The sequence below is a fragment of the Erinaceus europaeus genome, chromosome 20, assembly GCF_950295315.1.
Source record: "Erinaceus europaeus chromosome 20, mEriEur2.1, whole genome shotgun sequence".
Lineage (NCBI taxonomy): Eukaryota > Metazoa > Chordata > Mammalia > Eulipotyphla > Erinaceidae > Erinaceus > Erinaceus europaeus.
Genome location: NC_080181.1, coordinates 44,274,696 through 44,294,069, shown reverse-complemented (window position 1 = coordinate 44,294,069; position 19,374 = coordinate 44,274,696). Strand labels below are relative to the sequence as shown.

Sequence of the window (19,374 nt, the reverse complement as noted above, 5' to 3'; positions counted from 1 at the left end):
CCTGCTTCAAGCCTCCGTTCCCCACCTGCAGGAGGGAAGCTTCACAAGTGGTGAAGCAGGGCTGCAGGTGGCTCTCTTTGTCTCTCTTCTCTATTTTTGTTCTATAAAGTGTAATAGAAAGAGAAAAACAGGGGATCGGGTGGTAGCACAGCAGGTTAAGTGCACGTGGCACGAAGCGCAAGGACCAGCATAAGGATCCCAGTTCAAGCCCTGGCTCCCCACCTGCAGGGGAGTCGCTTCACAGGCAGTGAGGCAGGTCTGCAGGTGTCTCTCTCTCTCCTTGTCTTCCCCATCTCTCTCCATTTCTCTTTGTCCTATCCAACAATGATGACAGACACCATCAACAATAATAATAACTACAACAACAATGAAAAACAAGGGCAACAAAAGGGAAAATAAATAATAAGAAAATTAAAAAAAAGAAAGGGAAAAACAAAAAAAGGGGGAAAATGTCTGCTGAGAGCAGTAGATTCTGTGGTGAGTGCAATGGAGAAGCTGAAGCTCTGATCACTGATGGAGGTGCTTACACTAAAAGGCACATGTTCTGAGTAGGTGAAAACAGCCATGCAGAGAAAGTCAATGGAGAGAGAAACTAGTGTTCTCACCTCCTCTGCTCATTTCTATCATTATGAGAAACCTTTAATACTGATGGATAAGACCTGTTTGCTTAAAAAAAAAAAAAAGAAGGGGGGGGGGGAAACCTGTTTGCTGACAGGCCCCAAACACCTACCAACTCATGAAGAATGCTGCTAGTCTCGAAAATCACCTGCAGCCTTAAGAAAAATGCTGTAATATATCTGAGTGGCAACGGCAACTTTTAGTCAAGTTTGTAAAAATGTGTAATATGAATTTTAAGAAGAGCATTTTAAAACAGAGGCCAGAGGACTGGATTCAAACGTGCTTTCGCCACAATCGTGGCTCAAAGCACATGTGCTATTGTCCATTCTGAAGACAACTCCTCACAAGCCTCCTCCATAGAGCCCGAGAGGCTCTGCACCCTGCTTCTGCACACTGAGTTCTCCTTTCCTCTCCATTCTCTAGCCATGGTGGCCTTTTTTTTCCTTAAATATTCTTTTTTTTTTAAAGTTTTTTTTTTCATTTATTCCCTTTTGTTGCCCTTGTTGCTTTACTGTTGTAGTTATTATTGTTGTTGCTATTGATGTCATTGCTGGATAGGACAGAGAGAAATGGAAAGTGGGGAGACACAGACGGGGAGAGAAAAATAGACACCCGCAGACCTGCTTCACCGCCTGAGAAGCAACTCCCCTGCAGGCGGGGAGCCAGGGGCTCGAACTGAGATCCTTATGCCTGTCCCTGCGCTTTGCACCACCTGTGCTTAACAGCTGCGCTACCACCCGACTCCCCCATGGTGGCCTTTTAACTGCACAGAGATACGATACCATTCTCATCTATGGGGGCTTTGTACACGCTGTTCCCAGTTCCTAGATTGTTTTTTCTTCCTTTTCCCTTAGCCTAATCATTTCTTGGGAATATTCTTTCTATTTTTTTTTCTTAATGCAGCACAACTAACCAAAATTTTAATTTTAAATTTCTTTTTTAAAATATTTATTTATTTATTTCCTTTTGTTGCCCTTGTTTTATTGTTGTAATTATTGATGTCGTTGTTGTTGGATAGGGCAGAGAGAAATGGAGAGAGGAGGGGAAGACAGAGAGGGGAGGAGAGAAAGACAGACACCTTGCAGACCTGCTTCACCGACTGTGAAGTGACTCCCCGCAGGTGGGGAGCCGAGGACTCGAACCAGGATCTTTACGCCGGTCCTTTTGCTTTGCGCCGCCTGCGCTTAATCTGCTGTGCTACTGCCCGACTCCCAATTTTAAATTTCTTATCCCTGCCCAATACTGCTGAAACACTCCCAAAATATTCTATAACCTACCTCCTAGTTTTAAATGAGTAATTGCCTAAATTAAATGCCTTAATTACAGCTTATAATTCTTATAAGTATTTTAATCAGATACTTATTCTCCTTTAGGTCTCTTTTAAAATTATTTTTATTTACTTATTGAATAGGGACAGCTAGAAATCGAGAGATATGGCAAAGAGAGAGGAAGAGAACAGAGAGACACCCACAACACTGCTTCACCACCTCCAAGGCTTTCCTCCTGCAGGTGGAGACTGGGGGCTTGAACTCAGGTCCTTGTGCACTGTAGCACACGTGTGCTCAACCAAGTGCACTACCTGATCCAGCCCCCTATAATTTTACCACTTGCCACAGCTATAATTTTATTTTTTAAAAAATCAGTGTCTATCTTCCTCTCAGAATTATGTGGAGGTATGAGGACTGATTTTTGTCTGTTGCTGATGTTTAACATTGAATAGTTCACGTTTAGCATTTAACAAGTGAGTAGCACAGGGCAGGTGCCTATTAATTGAGTGTTCAATGTATGACTGAATGGATAAGACCATTTCACTACTGGTTTATCAGACTGAAACTGCTCCAGACAGAACAGAAAGCAATAATTTAACTGGCTACACAACCAAGTGGCCAGGAGATAAGTACTGTACGCCTGAGCTTAAGTGAAGTGACAAGTCACAGAACCGCCACCAGCAGCCTATGGTGTATACAGAGAACTAGATACCATATTTCACCATTTTTCCTGCCTGTTTCTTCAAACAACTGATAAGAAAGGTAGGTAAGAAACTTGAGACTGAGTAGATTAGAAGACTTCCTGAAGATATTAAAAATAGCAAGAAGTAAATTTAGAACGGGTAAGCAAGTGCTCTGATTTCAAATTAAATACTTGCTTTTTTATACTTTTTATACTTACACAAAACTAAGTGTATGATTGCTGAGCCACTGCAAGTGCCAAAACTGAACTAAAGACACAAGTCTTAACTGGATTGTAAGGAGGGAAAAAAAAATGACAAAAACATACATCAAAACTCACTGAGTAACTGAAGTACATGAAAAGTTAAATGTTATCAACTTCCCACATCAGAATCTGAGCCACTGAATACTCCATCTTCTCTCTCCACCAGGAAATTTTACCTGTCAACTACAAAAGGAGATCTTTAACTAGAGGAGGAGGAAGAAAGAAAAAAAAAAAAAAAAAAAAAAGCAACAAATGCCAAATTATTCCCAGTTCAGTTAATCACATATTCTTGCAACACTGACTCTGTTACAGTAAATCTACTGGTTCACAAAGCCTAACCATACCATTTATAGCTATGCCACTTTCCTTAACTAACCAGCTCATCCAAAGACTTTCAAAACAAGGCTACTATGCCATAGTTGTAACTCGTAGGAAGCAGATATTTCTAGATAGGACAGAGAGAAATTGAGAGGGAGAGGGGAAGAACAACACCACTTGTGAAGCTTCCCTCTGCAGGTGGGGGCTGGAGGCTTGAACCTGGGTCCTTGAGCATGATGTGTGTTCAACTGCATGTGCCACTGCCAGGCCCCTGCATACAATTTTTTATACTCAAATAAACACTAATTAAAAAATCCCCAGCACCATCAATGAGTCACATTTATGATGTGCACATTTGGGGACAGTGTTTTTTTAGTGACCTCAATTGTCTTACCCACACACGAGTGAAAAAATACCAAGCCTACGAATAAAGAGAGAACAAGACAGTGAAAAGGAGTGTGTGTGTGTTCAGTGGGCATAGACACTGGCTAACTACAGCCTGCGGGCCAAAGCTGGCCCTCACTTTTCATATATAGAATCTTATAGAAAAGCAGTGAGAACCATTCATGTACCAGCTGTGACAGGTTTGATGGGCAACTCTGAAAATCACAGGGAACAAGTTTAGAAGATGGGGTTTGGTGCTACCTGCCAGAGCTGGCATTTTCCGTCTGAAATGGTGAGGTGCTCTCGGAGCTCAGGGAACCCACTCAGCATGGAGGGTGACCCATGGCCTTTCTTTGGAATGCATCTCCAAAGGTCAAAAGGTTCCTTTTTCACCGAAGAGCTGCAACACTCAGTCAAAGGTGAAACTGCAAACACAGGTCTAACCACTCCACTACCCATCCTCCATTATCAAAATGCAAAATAAAAGCATATATCTCAATGACCTCTCTGTTCAAGGTTAGAGTCTGAGATGCTAGTATAAACTCAGGCTTATCTTTCAGTATACAGATGGGGAGACACAGAATCAGAGAGACCTATGCAAACATGGTTTAGTATACATGTGTGCATTTCCTACTGTGTCTCCTCAAAGGGGTATGTACTGAAACTCCCCGCAACAACACTCACTTGGTATGTGCAGATCTCGGTATTAAGTAAGTGTCTCTGTCCAATGAAAAGAGCTGAGGTTCCTTGGAGAAAGAGCTGACTTCAGGGCTGGGGCAGAGGAGACAAAAGTCTGAAGCCTCTGCTCCAAAATGTCAGAGTAGGGGAGAGGAGAGGGTAAAAAGAAGATGGGAGAAGAGGAAACAAGCCAGGCTGGAGAGATAGCATGGTGGCTATGCAGAAAGACTTTCATGCCTGAGGCACCAAACATCCTAGGTTCAATTCCCAGCAATGCTCTGGTAAAATAAGTGATAGGAGCCAACATGAAGAACTTATCAGCCATCAGTTAAAGATGTCGAGAAACCAACAAAGACTGGTGAAGTTGAAGAGACAGGATGACAAAACATGGGATCATATCGTGGGGCAGATAATGGCACAGGCAAAAAAATAAAATGAGAGAAATGTGAATACAATTTGCAGTTTAGTTAATAGCATTAGTTCAGCAAAAGTTATCCAGGTTTTGTTAGACATTAACGTTTGGGAAACTAGGTGGTGAGTATGTACTAACTCCCTGTTCTCTTTCATACAACACATTTTTATTTTTTGAACACAGACACAGAGAAATTCAGAGGGAAGGAGGAGATAAGGAGAGAGATATCTGCAGTACTGTTTCACCACTCATGAAGCTTTCCCTCTGCAGGTGGGGACTGTGGGCTTGAACCAAGGCCCTCGTGCACTGGTTTTAAGGGGGGAGAAAGGGGGGGAGACTGGGAAGAAGCTCTTCTAAGCTACAACCATGCACTGCAATACCAGGGGCTAGAGAGCTGGTATAGACAGAGGAGAAGGAAGACACAGAAGTGGCTCCTGGGGCTGGGGAAACAGCTCAAGCTAGCAGTGTAGCACTGGCAAAGCAGCTCTTTTCTAAAGACACAAGAAACATAACGGAGGAAGCAGAACAAGAGTGCTCTTGCAATGTTTCACATTAGAGAGCCGGAATCTCCCAAACACCACAAATGGCCTCTTCCCTGAGCTTTGTAAGGTGGTAGAGCAGGGCAGACTAGATGCTCACACAGCCTTTGGAGAAGCACTGGGCCCATCTCTCAGCCATTAGGCTGACAGGCTACATCCTGCTGGGTGGGAACATTTTTACCACTGAGCACTTTCCAGCACACCCCTGATGAAAAGTTATAGGAGGCCCCAAGGAAGAATCGCTAAGTAGGGCACTGGCTTCATTGTGTGGCAAGTAAAATAAAATAAAAGCCATCTAAGGAGAAGGATTAGTACCAGATGATCTCATTCACAGTTAGGATTTAAGAAACAAAGGACAATACTGGGTGAAATGGGGCCTGGTAGTAGCAGGCCTGGATAAGTGCACATGCTACAATGTGCAAAGGCCCAGGTTCAAGCCCCTAATCCCTACCTTCAAGGAGGAAGCTTCACAAGCAGAGCTGCAGATGTCTTTCTTTGTCTCTTCCTCTCTATCACCCCCACCTCTCTCAATTTCTCTGTCTCTATCCAATAATAATAATAAAAGTGTTATATTAATAAATTCATAATCAATACAAAAATATTTTAAAGTAAAAGAAATGATGTATCTATCAACCTTGGTTTGGAAAACAATTTTAGACATTCTTTTTTTTTTCTTTCCGACAGTCAATGTGCAGTGGCTGATACATCTACAGAACGTATATAAGTCAAGAACATTCATGGCTTTACCTACGGTGACTGGCTGTCCCATTCTGCCTACTTTTAGCATGAAAACCAGGACAGTCACAGACACTGTAACGGGTTGTCACCTTAGCCATAAATAAATTCAGAAATTAAAGTGACCTCAAGTTGAAACTATGAAGGAGACAAAGAGTGTCTTGATCCTGGCTCTGGTTAACACAGAACTCAAAACAAGTATGCAATCAATCACCACATCCAGAGGTGAGGCAGACCTCAGGGAGAGAATGTCAGCTTGAAGGTTGAAGGCAGAAGAGAGCTGAGCTCGAGAGGTGCGATAAGTAGGAATAAGGGGTCTGGGAGAGGAGCAATGAGCCAGTCTGATGGAGCAAATTCTAGCGTTAGGAGGCAGTGTAGAGGGCCGAGAGGCAGAGAGACCTGACAGACCAGATGCTGAAGGACTTGGGTTTTATCCTGTCCAAGCAGGATTTTCTTGTGGGGGTTTACAAAGCATATCTAAGCAACTATATGGAACAGAGAGGCGATGACTACAAGGAAGAAGGTGAGTAATAGAATGCTGACTTCAGAATAGCCCAGTGGTAGAACATTTGCCTGAAGAATGCTGACTTCCCCAGCCGAGGAGAAGTCAGCCCCAAGGCCTCCTGACAAGGCAGCTAAGACCCGTGCCTGAGGCTAAGCTAGTTGCCAGAGTGCGATGTAAGGCTCGCACTTACATCACACTCACCCCCCACCCCATCCCTTTTTTTTAAACAGACTGAGTGCCAGAAGAGGCAGAGAGAGAGTGTAAGAGACCATGGCATGGAAACTTCTTTCAAAGCAAGGAGGCTGCCTTCAAACCTGGATTATGCACATGGCAAAGCAGCTTTTTCACTGGTCACTGTTCTCTGGTCTTTCAGTGGCGACAGAACCATGGACTAAAAGACTACAAAGCAGAGGAGGACTTAGAGGGGGTTGTATTGTTATGTGCAAATGTTATGCGTGTACAAACTATTGCATTTTACTGTTGACTGTAAACTATTAATCCCCCAATAAAGAAATTAAAAAAAAAAAAAAAGACCACAAAGGTGAGCCTACTAGCATTTCTAAAGCCCATCCATAAAAGGTATGTTTAAATAAAGCCAAACAAAACACCCCAAAGAGAAAGCCTTTTGCCTTTCTGGTTGTTACAGTCCAGTTGAGGAAATCAGACAGTGGAGCAGAGAACAGAGACATTTCATCAACAGTGCAAACAACAAATACGGAGAGAGAGAAAGAGAGCAAGAGAGAGAAGAAACAAGAGATCTAACAACTGTGGCTATTTTTATTTCCCAGATGGTCAGATGCCCTTCCTGATGCTTGTTACAAAAGGCTCAGACAATCAGTGCATTCACTATCGATCTCGCAGCTAATCCTGGTATTGAAAGTGCTACTGGCTTTGTAGATGGACACAGGAACAAGCTGAGTTGACACGCAAAATCTGCGTTGGGGGGGGGGTGCTTAGAAACAAACCATTTCCTCTCCCATGACTGGCTCACGTGACCCTCCTTCTAGGCTGTCACCACTTCTGTCTTTCTCTGCTGATGAACTGAAGCCATCCAAGGGCAGGACCCCATTTCTTTCAGTGTTTTGTTTAGTTCCTCCACCAATCAGCATGGGAACATGCATTCTATACTTGCAGCACAACGGCCTCATTGTCAACTGGGACGTTTCAAGTCGTCTTCCCTCAACTTCATGGATCCTTACAAAAAAAAAAAAAAAAGATCATGTCCCAGGGCCGGAAGGGAGAAAAGGCCATCAAGTGGCACTCATTAACAATCTCACATCCTCACAACAGAGCCACTGGGCGCCACCAGCCTCTGCTGTAGCAGCCAGCGACAGGCAGGAAGTCCACTGCCTCCTAAGACACCTCATTTTCTGGCGGCTCAACTTATTTGAAGGCTGCTCTCTTCAAGCTGGGTCACAGTCTGTCACTGCTGTGGGAAGGGTAGAGCCAGACAGGGACAGAACCTGTCCCTTCACTAGAGACTTTGTGTCAAGCAGTCCACCACTCAGCACATAAATCTGAACATTAAGGGAGACCCCCTCCTCCTTCACTGATTCAACACTAGGCCTGGGTATCAGGCTTGGAACGCTGACTCTGCTCTCTGCAAAATGAGTTAACTCCTGAAACTACAGTTTTCTCACCTGTTACGTCAAGATAAACTGGACCCTAGCTCAGGAGGTTGTTATGAAGAATACTCTGTGAGTTGGGTTATGTATTACTTAAGGATCTTAACAGTTGGGCGTGCCACAAACATTTCAAGAAGTCAGCTAAGAAAAAGAAGAATTTTGTGGCTTTCGCATAGGGCTAAGGAAAAAGGAACTTCAAGGAAAAAGGAACCAAGGAATATGGACCCAGTCAGAACTCTTATCTTGGTGTTTGCCTCTGTGTTTTTTGTTTGTTTTTTGCCACCAGGGTCAGCACTGGAGTTTAGCACTGCACAATGAATCCACTGCTCCAGGTGGCCATTTTTCCCCTCTTTTTTCTTTGCTAGTAGACAGAAATTGAGAGGGGAAGGGGAAAGAGAGGGAGACAGAGAAATACCTGCAGTAATTGCTTCCCCGCTTGTGAAGCTTCCTCCATGCAGGTCCTTGTACGTGAGTACATGTGTGCTTAGTCAAGTGCACCAGTACTCGGCCCCCTCTGGCTCTTGCAATATGTGATTTGGGTTTCTGGAAAGGCTTTCTGGACCTACAGGCCACTGGAGTTCTACCAAAAAGGATCTCTTCCTTTAGCACCCATCCAAAAATACCCAGAGGGAGAGGGGTAAGTGATTATCTTCACTGGCCACACCAGAAGCCGAGATTGGGCTGAGATGGGTACGAGCGATTCGTCAAAAAGGGGAACCTTTCTCAGAAACTGGTGGAAGGACTCCCAGGCAGACAAAAACCACTGATGACCTCTGTGTGAAAGCAAAATGCATCTATCACACAATAGTAGTGCCACTGTGTCATTTTCAGTTCATATTCCAGAGACCAGGTACACTACAGAAATCACTGGGGAACCAGCAGAACTACCCTTTCATTTTATTCACGTAAAAAAATCTTAACAGGGCTGGGGAAGTAGCTTCTCATGGTCAAGCACAGAGTTAGCATGCCTGAGGCCCTGGGATCCCAGGTTCAACCCCCAGCACCACCATAAACCAGAGCTTTGTCATTAAAAAGAAATCTTTATAAAAATAGCTAAAACTATCTAAATAAATAAATAAAAGGATTGTTTAATTAATGAGAGACAAAAAGAAAGGAAGAAAGAAAGGAGAGCGAGAGAAAAAAAAAAAGGAAAAAACAAAATAAAACAAAACAAAAAACAGAGCACAACTCTGGCATATGCAGTGCCAAACCTTGGATCTGCAAGCCCTGCACTCAAATATCTGCAAAGTCACAGCTCTGATTGCCATCACTTAACAAAAGGACATTATCTACACCAAAGCTGCAAGGACGATCTCAGATAAAGAGCAGCCGTTGGACCATTTCAGCTTTATGAAATAATGCTGCATTTTTCTAAATTTTCTCCACTAGACTAAAGGCTGGAATACACTGCATCTGACTCTGGCTAGGCTCTGAGACACTAATCCTAGTGACTGTCTTCTACCTTCTCTACAGACAACCTGGCTCTTGCCCCAGGCCTTTGGGTGATCTGGGCACACACTGCCCTGGCACTTTCTCCAGCACAGAGCTGGGCACCCAGTAGGCACCTGCATCCTCATCAGACCCACTTCAGCAGTTACCAGAAAAGGACAGCAGCACAGTGTGCCTGCCCATACTTGCTTTTCACAAATATATATACATATACATGTACATATACCATTTAAAAAATTTCAAAAGGACTGGGGTAGTTTTACACATATGCAAAGCAACCATGCAAAGAAGAGGGTTCGGGTTTGGGTCATGATAGGAAGATGAAGAGGAAGCCCAAGCAAAGGCAAATTTTAGACAGGGCACTAAATTTACAGATAATGACGTTCCTGGGAGAACAGGGGAGATAGCACAAAGGTTATGCAAAGAGACTCTCATGCCTGAGGCTTGAAAGTCCCACTTTCAATCCCCCACACCACCTTAAGCCAGAATTGATCAGTGCTCTGGTTTAAAAAAAAAGAAAAAATTAAAGGGGGTAGCTCGGCGGGTTAAGTGCACGTGGCACAAAGCACAAGGACCGGCATAAGGATCCCAGTTTGAGCCCCCAGCCCCCCAGCTGCAGGGGGGTTGCTTCACAAGTGGTGAAGTAGGTCTACTGGTGTTTATCTTTCTCTCCCCTGTCTCCCCCCCCCTCCCCTCTCGATTTCTCTCTGTTCTATCCAACAACAACATCAATGGCAACAATAACTGCAATAACAAGAGCAACAAGGGCAACGAAATGGGAAAAAATGGCCTCCAGGAGCAGTGGATTTGTAGTGCAGGCACCGAGCCCCAGCAATAACCCTGGAGGCAAAAATAAATAAATAAACAAACAAACAAACAAACAAATAAATAAATGATTTCTGGGGACATTCCTGGGAAATGTGCCATTAGGAGAAAACACAGATGCATGGTAGAAAATGAGTGTTTTCTCTCTCTCTCTCTCTCTCTCTCTCTCTCTCTCTCTCACTATTGCAACTGTGAGCTGGTTTGTCTCTAGTCTCTGGCTCTCTGTTTCTCCCTCTCGCTCTTTTTTAACCAGAGTACTACTCAGCTCTGGCTAATGGTGGTTCAGGGGACTGAATCTGGAACTTGGGAGCCTCAGACATAAGAGTTTCTTTGTATAACCATTACGCTATCTATCCCTATCTTCAGTCTCTGTCTCTGTGTGCATGGTTATGATAACAATCTGGCAGGCGGCTGAGGAGGGAGGGTGGGCATCCACTCAGCCGGCTTCTTCATGCACTGTGTTAGGCTTTAGGGCCACAACTTCAAGTCAGGCACAATTTCAATAAGGACTGTCATGAATCAGGCAAGATGAAATGCTAACATAAACCACAGGCTAGTTCGCTGCTTCTGTTTTCTTCACTTGATATGAAGATCTTTGTCAAGTTACCCTGTTAGGCTCTAACAAAGCACGTGGTAACTGCACACAAATGAACCAGTGACTTTGTGTTCTAATTTTCATCTGCTCGCTGAATTAAAAGTTCAAACTTTGGGCAACTGAAGTAGGATATCCTTGAAGCCAAGGCATTATGCCAAAGCATAACACAAAACACTATATCCCTGAACAATTAACTGCTTGTTCCTTGTCTCTGTGGGAAGGCCACAGGTGATCTGGCCAGGTGTGCCCTAGGTTTCTGACAGTATCAAAGGGCAGAGCGATCTTAAGCCCTCTGAATAAAAGCTGTATCCTAGGTCTTCAGATATCAGAGGACTTCCAGTTATCTCAGGAGCGTAAGGAAATGTGGAACACAGAGCAGATACCTGTGGCCTGAGATGTGAAGTAGAAAGAAGATATAAGAGACCATAACGGTGGCCAGACAGAAAACAAGGAAGAGAGTGAAAAGGCCAGAATGAGAAAGTAAGAACAGGAGGGCTCAGGCAAGACAACAAAACAAAACTCACTATTTTAGGACTGGCTAAATTACAAACAGAATGCTGGGTGACAGGATGGACCATCGTGCGTGCACAGAAAATGTGTATAAGGATAAAAGAGCTCAGGTCAGAAAACCCAGATACAGCGGAGGTTTCTAGAATAACAAAACCACTTACCATCAGGAAACAGGTTTCCATCTTCTTCAGAAAACTGATGCTTTATCAGAAAAGCAAGTGTTCAGTAAATTCTACAGTAGCAGCACACACAGTCAGTGTGAAGTTATTAAAGTTTACTGATACTTAGTAATACTTTTCACAAGCATGTCTTAAATATAAAAACTAATTAAACAGAGTTATGTGGTTTGGAGTTGAAATGTGCTATTTACGAGCATGGATGGTAAGAGGGAAATCAAAGCCTAATAATGGGCCTGTTCAGACAAAGTAAAAGAAGTCAAAGTTCGAGAGCTCATAGGCATTCATTCAGGATGAGTGCTGTTCCCTACAACTGACTTGTAAATGCCTGGGATGACAAGGATTCACACAGTGTACATGCAGGGAGCAAAGGTCACTTATCAGTTCCATTGCTCCTTCGGAGGAAGAATACAAAATATAATGTGCACAGATTGGGGGGGGGGGACTAGCAAAACTCAGAGAAAATATTTATAACTCCTGCAATAAAGTTTAAAGCAACTTAAAAAAAAAGATTAATGAGAGACGGAGACTTGTCATACGTATGTGGTGCTGGGGATTGAACCTGGGGCCTCTCATAAGCAAGTCCTCCCTTCCACCTGCTTTTCCACTTCTCCAGCAGCTAGGTTTTTGTTTGTTTGTTTGGTTGGTTGGGTTTTTTTTGCATTGTATAAGTGTTTACTGAAGTTTTTATTAAAAAAAAAATCATTAGTGATTTAGTACTGGTTTATAAAATTACATGTCAACACTGTTACCACCACCAGAGTTCTAAATCCCCAATCCCTCCATTGCAAGCCACCAGTTTTTCAAAAGTTGCAGACATGGGTTAACTATCATCTCTACAACTACCTGTCTACATTTGTACATAACCCCCCCAAGTCCTGTCCACTCTTCCCCTCCAAGCCACTCACAACACTATCACTACATCCAAATGTCCCTTTTTCCTTTTCTTTCTCCAAGTCCTGGAAGCTAACTCTTGAGAGATGTGTTTTAATAGATCTGTTTCTACTTAATATTTAAACTTCTACAGCACAGAATTTAAGGTTTCTATATTTCTTCAACTAGTACCATAAAGTTTAAAATGTTTTACTAGCTTCAGTGTGACAGATATTAATGTGTAATGACAGTCATTAAAGTGTTGGTGTTACAGTTCAGGTTTAAAACAGGACTACCACCCCACCAGTGACTTTTCCTAATTATCACACAATTCAAAAATACCAACCAGATATTTTATATGCTTTAAAAATAACCTACCACCACTACCTCTAAGGTCCTCTAAAGTAAATTTTGTTCTAAATCAGTAATTTTTCAACTGGGAGAAAAATTTGCAAGAAGAAAAAAAGGGAAAATGAGAGAGAGGGAAAAGATAGAGGGACAGACACAGTAATCAACCTGGCAATGTCTAGAAACATTTTGGTTGTCACAGCTAGGATGGGGGGGATGGTTACTGGCATCTGGTGGGTAAAGGCCAGGGAAATTAGTAAACATCTTACCATGCACAGGCGGGCCATTCCCTACAACAAAGAATTACCTGGGCCTAAAAATATCAATTGTGCCTGTGCTGGAAAACCTCATGCTAAACCAAAACAGGCAAACTTGCAAATAAAGCTGAAGTCGTAAAAAAAAAAAAAAACCAACAACAACAACAACAACAAAAACCAAGCAATTATTCAAACATTTGCTATTGATGGAGAAACCTGGTCACAATACAAGTTGTGCTCTGCATACTAGTAAAAAAAAAATATGATGACTTAGGTCGGAGGGTAGATAGCATAATGGTTATGCAAACAGACTCATGCCTGAGGCTCCAAAATCCCAGGTTCAATCCCCTGCACCACCATAAGCCAGAGCTGAGCAGTGCTCTGGTTAAAAAAAAAAAAAAAGAAAGAAAGAAAGAAAAAGAAAAACGATGACTTGAATGTTAATCATTAAGGTATGAAGCTACAGACAGACAAGAAGGCTAGTAGCACTTTCACTAAGCAACTAGAGTCCTTTTTGCTGGAAGCTTCACAAGCAGAGAAGCAGTACTGCAGACTTGCCTCTCTTGCTCTCCCTTCCTTCTCAATTTCTGTCTCTATCCAAAACAAACAAACAAACAAACAAAGTAACTAACTAACAAAAATACTTTTTCAGGAAAAAGGACTGCAAGAAACAAACAAAAGAAGAAGTGAAGTTGTGATATTCTTGGCAATTTCCTATGATGCTTACCCGTTCAAAGACAAAAATCAATCACTATGCTTAGTTTAGTTGCCGGTAAATTCTAACCAGTTTTTTTTTTTACCACTTTCAATTTTATTTATTTATTTATTCCCTTTTGTTGCCCTTGTTTTTTTTTTATTGTTGTAGTTATTATTGTTGTTGTCGTTGTTGGATAGGACAGAGAGAAATGGAGAGAGGAGGGGAAGACAGAGAGGGGGAGAGAAAGACAGACACCTGCAGACCTGCTTCACCACCTGTGAAGCAACTCCCCTGCAGGTAGGGAGCCGGGGTTCGAACCGGGATCCTTATGCCAGTCCTTGTGCTTTGCGCCACCTGCGCTTAACCCGCTGCGCTACAGTCCGACTCCCCACCACCTGCAATTTTTAGCTGCAGTTAGAAGCAAACAAACAGAGGAGGAAAGTTAGCCACACAACACTGTCCCGCAATTTACTCGAGATGGACATGGCCCTACTTAAAACACCTGGCTGGGCTCTATGGATTGTTTACCTGGCAAAAGGACTGGCTCCAATTTTTTAATCTTCGGCTCGAAATTAATCTGATCGTCCGTCTGAAACACAACAGCAAAAGCCCATCAACTCAAAGCAAGTGCGTCCCCGCAGCCCTGCAGCCCCGCAGCCCCGCGAAGCCACCTGCGGCAGACACCGCCCACCGCGCCCCACCCCTTAGGCTCCTTCTTCACTTTTTATTCGAAGGTTTGGCACTTGAGCAAACTGGAGGTGGGGGATCTGGCGACCAAAGTATGAAAACGGCCTGCGATCACGTTTCTGCCCGAGGGTTCAGCCTCCTCCCCGGGTGCCCGCAGGCCTGACAGCCACGCGGGAGGCCGCCGCGGGACAGTTGCGGGGCAGGACGCGCAGAGCACCGGCTCTGCTCCCGGCTCGGGGCTCCCGGGGGCCGGGGCGCTGCATGGCCGCGGCGGAGAGCTGCAGAAGTTTGCGCGGAGCCGGCTGGGGCTCCCGGGGAGGCTCCGGCGGCCGCCGGCAGGAGTCACGGGGCTGGGGCCGGGGGGTTCCGCGGCTCGCTTGCTCCCCAAAGTCGGCCCGGCCCCGCGGCTCCCCGGAAACGCCACGGAGTGGGACGCCGAGGAGAAAGAGAGACAGAGACAGACCGAGAGATCGCGAGCAGTTTACCTGGGCCGGCGGCAAGAGGTAGGACCTGAAGGTGGGTCGGGGCGGCTTGAGGGAAAACATGGTGGCGCCGCCTTGCCGTCCCGGCCGGTCTGGAGCCGGCAGCCGCCGCGGGCCAGCGCCGCCGCTTCCCGACGCCCGTGGGCTCAGTTTCTCGCGCGGCCGCCCAGGCCCAGTGTGAGGCCAGCCGGGCCGGGCGGGCTGACGGGCGGGGACGCGGCGGAGAGCCCGCCCGAGCGGGGAGGAGCCGCAGCAGAGTCGGGCCCAGGACGGCACCCAGGCCCATCCCCGGAAGGGGCGCGGCGCCCCGCCCCGAGAGCGACGGCGCGCTCGGAACCGCCGGACTGCTGCTCCCAGCCTCTAGGCCGCGCCGGCGCCGGGTTACGGGGGTTTGCGCCGGGCGCCGGCTGCCGGGACCTCAGCTCGGGCACCCGGGGGAGCGGTGCCCAGCAGCCATCTTGAGGACGCAGCCTCGGGAGGCCTCTCTACGGCGGCCGGTGGGGCTCATGGCCCGCAGGGACCTACGGCGGCTCGCAGCGGCCTGGCGGCGGCGTGACCGCACACCAGCGAGCGATCTGTGGGCACCTGCCTGCTGTCACGCTTCCTGGGACACCCCCCCCCCTTCCCTCCCGGCCCGGTTGCAGTTCCAGAGCCGCCCAGCTCTCTGGTTCATTGCATTTAGTCATGTAGAGGAGCTCCGGGAGGAAGGGAGAAGGGACCCAGTGTGAGAGGGACCTGCAGCGACCGGGATCGAATGTTCTGCTTAGTCTGTGCCACGAGTGATAATCCTCTTCTTCCACAAGTCCCCATACTGGGAAGGTTGCCTTCAGCCACCCCATCTGTTGTCTTGCTCTGGAGCAGATCTCTGAGACCCGGGTGTCCTGCCAGCTGAGCTACCTGCTGCCCCGCCCCCCCCCCCATGGTCTCCTCTGCCTGGGCTGTGGGGACTCTGAACACGTGACTTGGGCAGCCAGCCGCCCCCTACCACCACCTCCATGTAGTTTATCAATTTCTCTCCTCTCTAAACTTGGATGTGGAGAAAGATACTAAGCAAATCACCCTCCTTTCTTTTCTTAGCAGTCCTGACATGTAAAGATGCCAATGAGCAGATAAATGAATGAAAAAGTCCTAGAGAGGAGGGGGATGATAAGAGGAGGCTTCAGTAGGCTATGGGACCACATAATCCGACTGCCAGTTGCAAAGAACTGATGAATTTCACCAAAAATATTATTGAATTAAAAAAATTATTAGTGATTTAATAATGATTAACAAGATTGTAAGATAACCAGGCTACAATTCCACCCAGTTCCCACCACGAGCGTTCCATGTCCCATCCCCTCCATTGGAATCTTCCCGATTCTTTATCCCTCTCTAGGAGTATGGAGCAAAATTCTTTCTGGGGTGCAGAAGGTGGGAGGTGTGGCTTCTGTAGATTGCTGATTTCTTAACCTATTTCTAAGCTGGAGCAGTCTTTGGTGGGAGGAGGATAGTGATATTATACGTTGCCGAATCTCTTATGTCTTTCACAATGTCCCTGTGTCTCCCTAGCTTTCTACTTGCATTAATGGTGGTTCTTCTCTTAAGAGCTGTTTATGAGAAAGGAGGAGAAAGAGAAGGAGAGAACCAGAGCATCACTGTCACATAGGATGCTGGGGATTGAACTTGGAACTTCACAACTGAGAGTCCAACACTTTCTCCACTGTGCCACCTCCCGGGGTCACCCATTATTGGTTCATATAACATGGAGAATGATAGCATTCTCTGCAGATTATTTCCCGTTCTCCTGTATCAGAACAAAAAACAAACAAAGAAAAAAAAACCAGCATTTCTAGGATACTATTAAATTCCAGGTACTTTACTATTAATTCAATTTGCTACCAAATTTATATTCAGTGCTGATTCTGCCAAGAACAACTCATGTCAATAAAAAGACAAAGTTTCCATTTTTGTGGCATTTTTATAATGGGTAAACAAAATAAAAATCATATATAATTGGGCTGGAGAGATAGCCTAAAGGTTATGCAGAGAGATTTTCATGCCTGAGGTTCAGTAAGTCCCAGGTTCAATCCCCAGCACCACCATATGCCAGAGATGAGCAGTTCTCCATGAAGAAAAACTGGACTGGTAGAGGGATTTGAAGAGACAACTCACCTATTAGGGGATATGCCTTGCCATGCATGTGGCTCAGGCCCAAGTCCAGGCACCACATGGGAGATACTATGTCAATGGAGCAGGCTCTGGCGCTGTGGTGTCTCTGTCTCCTTGTTATCTGAATGAAACAGTGTGGGAGCGTTGAAAGTGAACGTGTATGTTGGAGATCCTGGCTCCACAAATCAAAACAAACCTGAAGAGGATGAGGGTTTTATTTGCCATGGGAGGTGGTTATGGGTGTCCTTTCAAATAAGATGACTTCTGTGCAGGGAACAAAGGAAGTGAGGGAGAAAACTGTCTGGAAGAGGTAGAGCATTGTGGGTAGAGAGAATAGCAACTCAAATACCCATGTTTTTGTAATCTGGTGGGGGAGATGAGAGAGGGAAAAACAGACTAGCTCTCAGAGGCCTAAAAGATGAACATTTTCATAACATTTTGAGCTGAGAGAGGCACAGTCTGGCTATTTTTAATATTCATTTTAATGAGAGAGCAAAAGATCAAAACACTGTTCAGCCCTGACTTATGGTGGTAGGGACTGAACCGGGGACATTGGGATGGAAGTCTGTTGGGTAACCATTATGCTATCTCCCTACCCCCTACCCTATGATGACAATTCTGATGGTGAGCTTTGCTTTCTTTAGAGCCATTATGGAGCTTAAGGTTCCCCAGTTTACTCTCAGAAGACTTTTCTTCTAGACTATGACAAAGGCCTAAATGATGTTTTGTTTTGTTTTTCCACCAAAAGCAAAGATTTAGGAATGAAGTCGAAAGCTACAATTTAAGCATCCACTCAAATACATCGTTGGAGTGGGGTTGATTAGTCTCAGCATAAAAATACATAAATAAGTTACAGGGTTTTTTTAATTAAAGAAATATGATCACTGATCAAATATCAAAGTCCCTTAATCCATGTAATGCATTTCCAGTGCTTTTGATCAATTCACCCCAGTTTACGAATTCTGATTGATCTAACTTTCAGGCTCCTTTTTCTTGTTTGAAGATTTGTTTTATTTATTTATCTCATGTGAGGTAGAAAGTTGAGAGAGAAAGAGGGAGAAGTCAGAGAACCATTCCAGTACATGTGGTGCAGAGTTAAAACCGGAGAGTTCAGGCATATAAAAGTCCTTAGCTCTACCTAGTCTCTGTCTTTTTTTTTTTTTTTTTTTTTTTATCAGAGCACTGATCAGCTCTGGTTTATGGTGGTGTGGGGGATTGAAACTGGGACTTTGGAGCCTCAGGCATGAGAGCCTTTTTGCATAACCATTATGCTATCTCTCTCCATCTCATTTTTTTTCTTTCTTCTTCCTCTTGTTCCTCTTCCTCTTTTTCTACTCTTTCCCTACTCTTTCCTCCCTCTTCCTCCCCCTCCTCCTTCTTTTGTCTCTCTTTTTTTGAAACGTTTTTTAACTTTATCTTTTTATTTATTTATTAGACAGAGATAGAGACAAATTGAGAGAGAAGAAGGAAATAGAGAGGGAAAGAGGCAGAGAGACACCTGCAGCCCTGCTTCACCACTCATGAAGCTTTCCCCCTGGCAGGTAGGGAGCAGGGGCTTGAACTTGGGTCCTTGTGCACTGTAATGTGTGTGCTTAGCCAGGTGCACCACCACCTGGCCCCATCTCTCTCTTTTTAAGCCTGAGCACTGCTCAGTTTGGCTTATGGTATAGTGCTGAGAACTGAACCTGGGACTTTGGAACTTCAAACATGCGAGTCTCTTTACATAACCATTACTGTCTCCCCTACTTTTATGTCTTACTTTCAATCACATTTAGTTGCTTATCATCTCTGCTCCCTAACTTTTGACATAACTACAGCAACCCTCTCTCTCTTTTTTAAAAAATATTTTTATATTTATTTCCTTTTGTTGCCCTTGTTGTTTTATTGTTGTAGTTATTTTGTTGTTGTTATTGATGTCGTTGTTGTTGTCATTGTTGTTGGATAGGACAGAGAGAAATGGAGAGAGGAGGGGAAGACAGAGAAGGGGAGAGAAAGACAGACACCTGTAGACCTGCTTCACCACTTATGAAGTGACTCCCCTGCAGGTGGGGAGCCAGGGGCTCAAACCGGGATCTTACCGGTCCTTGCACTTGGCACCACGTGCGCTTAACGCCCCTGCACTGCCACCCAACTCCCTCTTTTTTTTTTTTTAATTACTGGAAACAAAATTTATTTTCTTTTTTCATATCTATTTATGCTCTTTTAAAATTTTTTTATTAACTTTATTTATTTATTGGCTAGAGACAGCCAGAAATCAAGAGGGACTGAGGGTGATAGAGAGGGAGAGAGACACAGGGGC

The 19,374-nt window shown here is 44.8% G+C and overlaps 1 protein-coding gene across 3 annotated transcripts in view; it reads right to left on the bottom strand.

The window, feature by feature from the left end:
• Window positions 1-15,295, bottom strand: part of MTMR10 (myotubularin related protein 10) — a 58,797-nt gene extending 43,502 nt beyond the window's left edge. The window contains exons 1-2 of one of the 3 annotated variants that reach the window (XM_060179272.1): window positions 14,931-15,295; window positions 14,287-14,347 (exon numbers count right to left, since the gene is read on the bottom strand). In XM_060179272.1, coding sequence (XP_060035255.1) covers window positions 14,287-14,347; window positions 14,931-14,990 — 121 coding nt within the window. In that variant the 5' untranslated portion in view covers window positions 14,991-15,295. Of the gene's footprint in view, window positions 1-7,368; window positions 7,496-14,286; window positions 14,348-14,930 lie in introns of those variants that run through there. The other 2 variants (XM_007520887.3, XM_016191833.2) reach the window with 2 other exon arrangements.
• Between the last annotated feature and the right edge of the window lie 4,079 nt (window positions 15,296-19,374).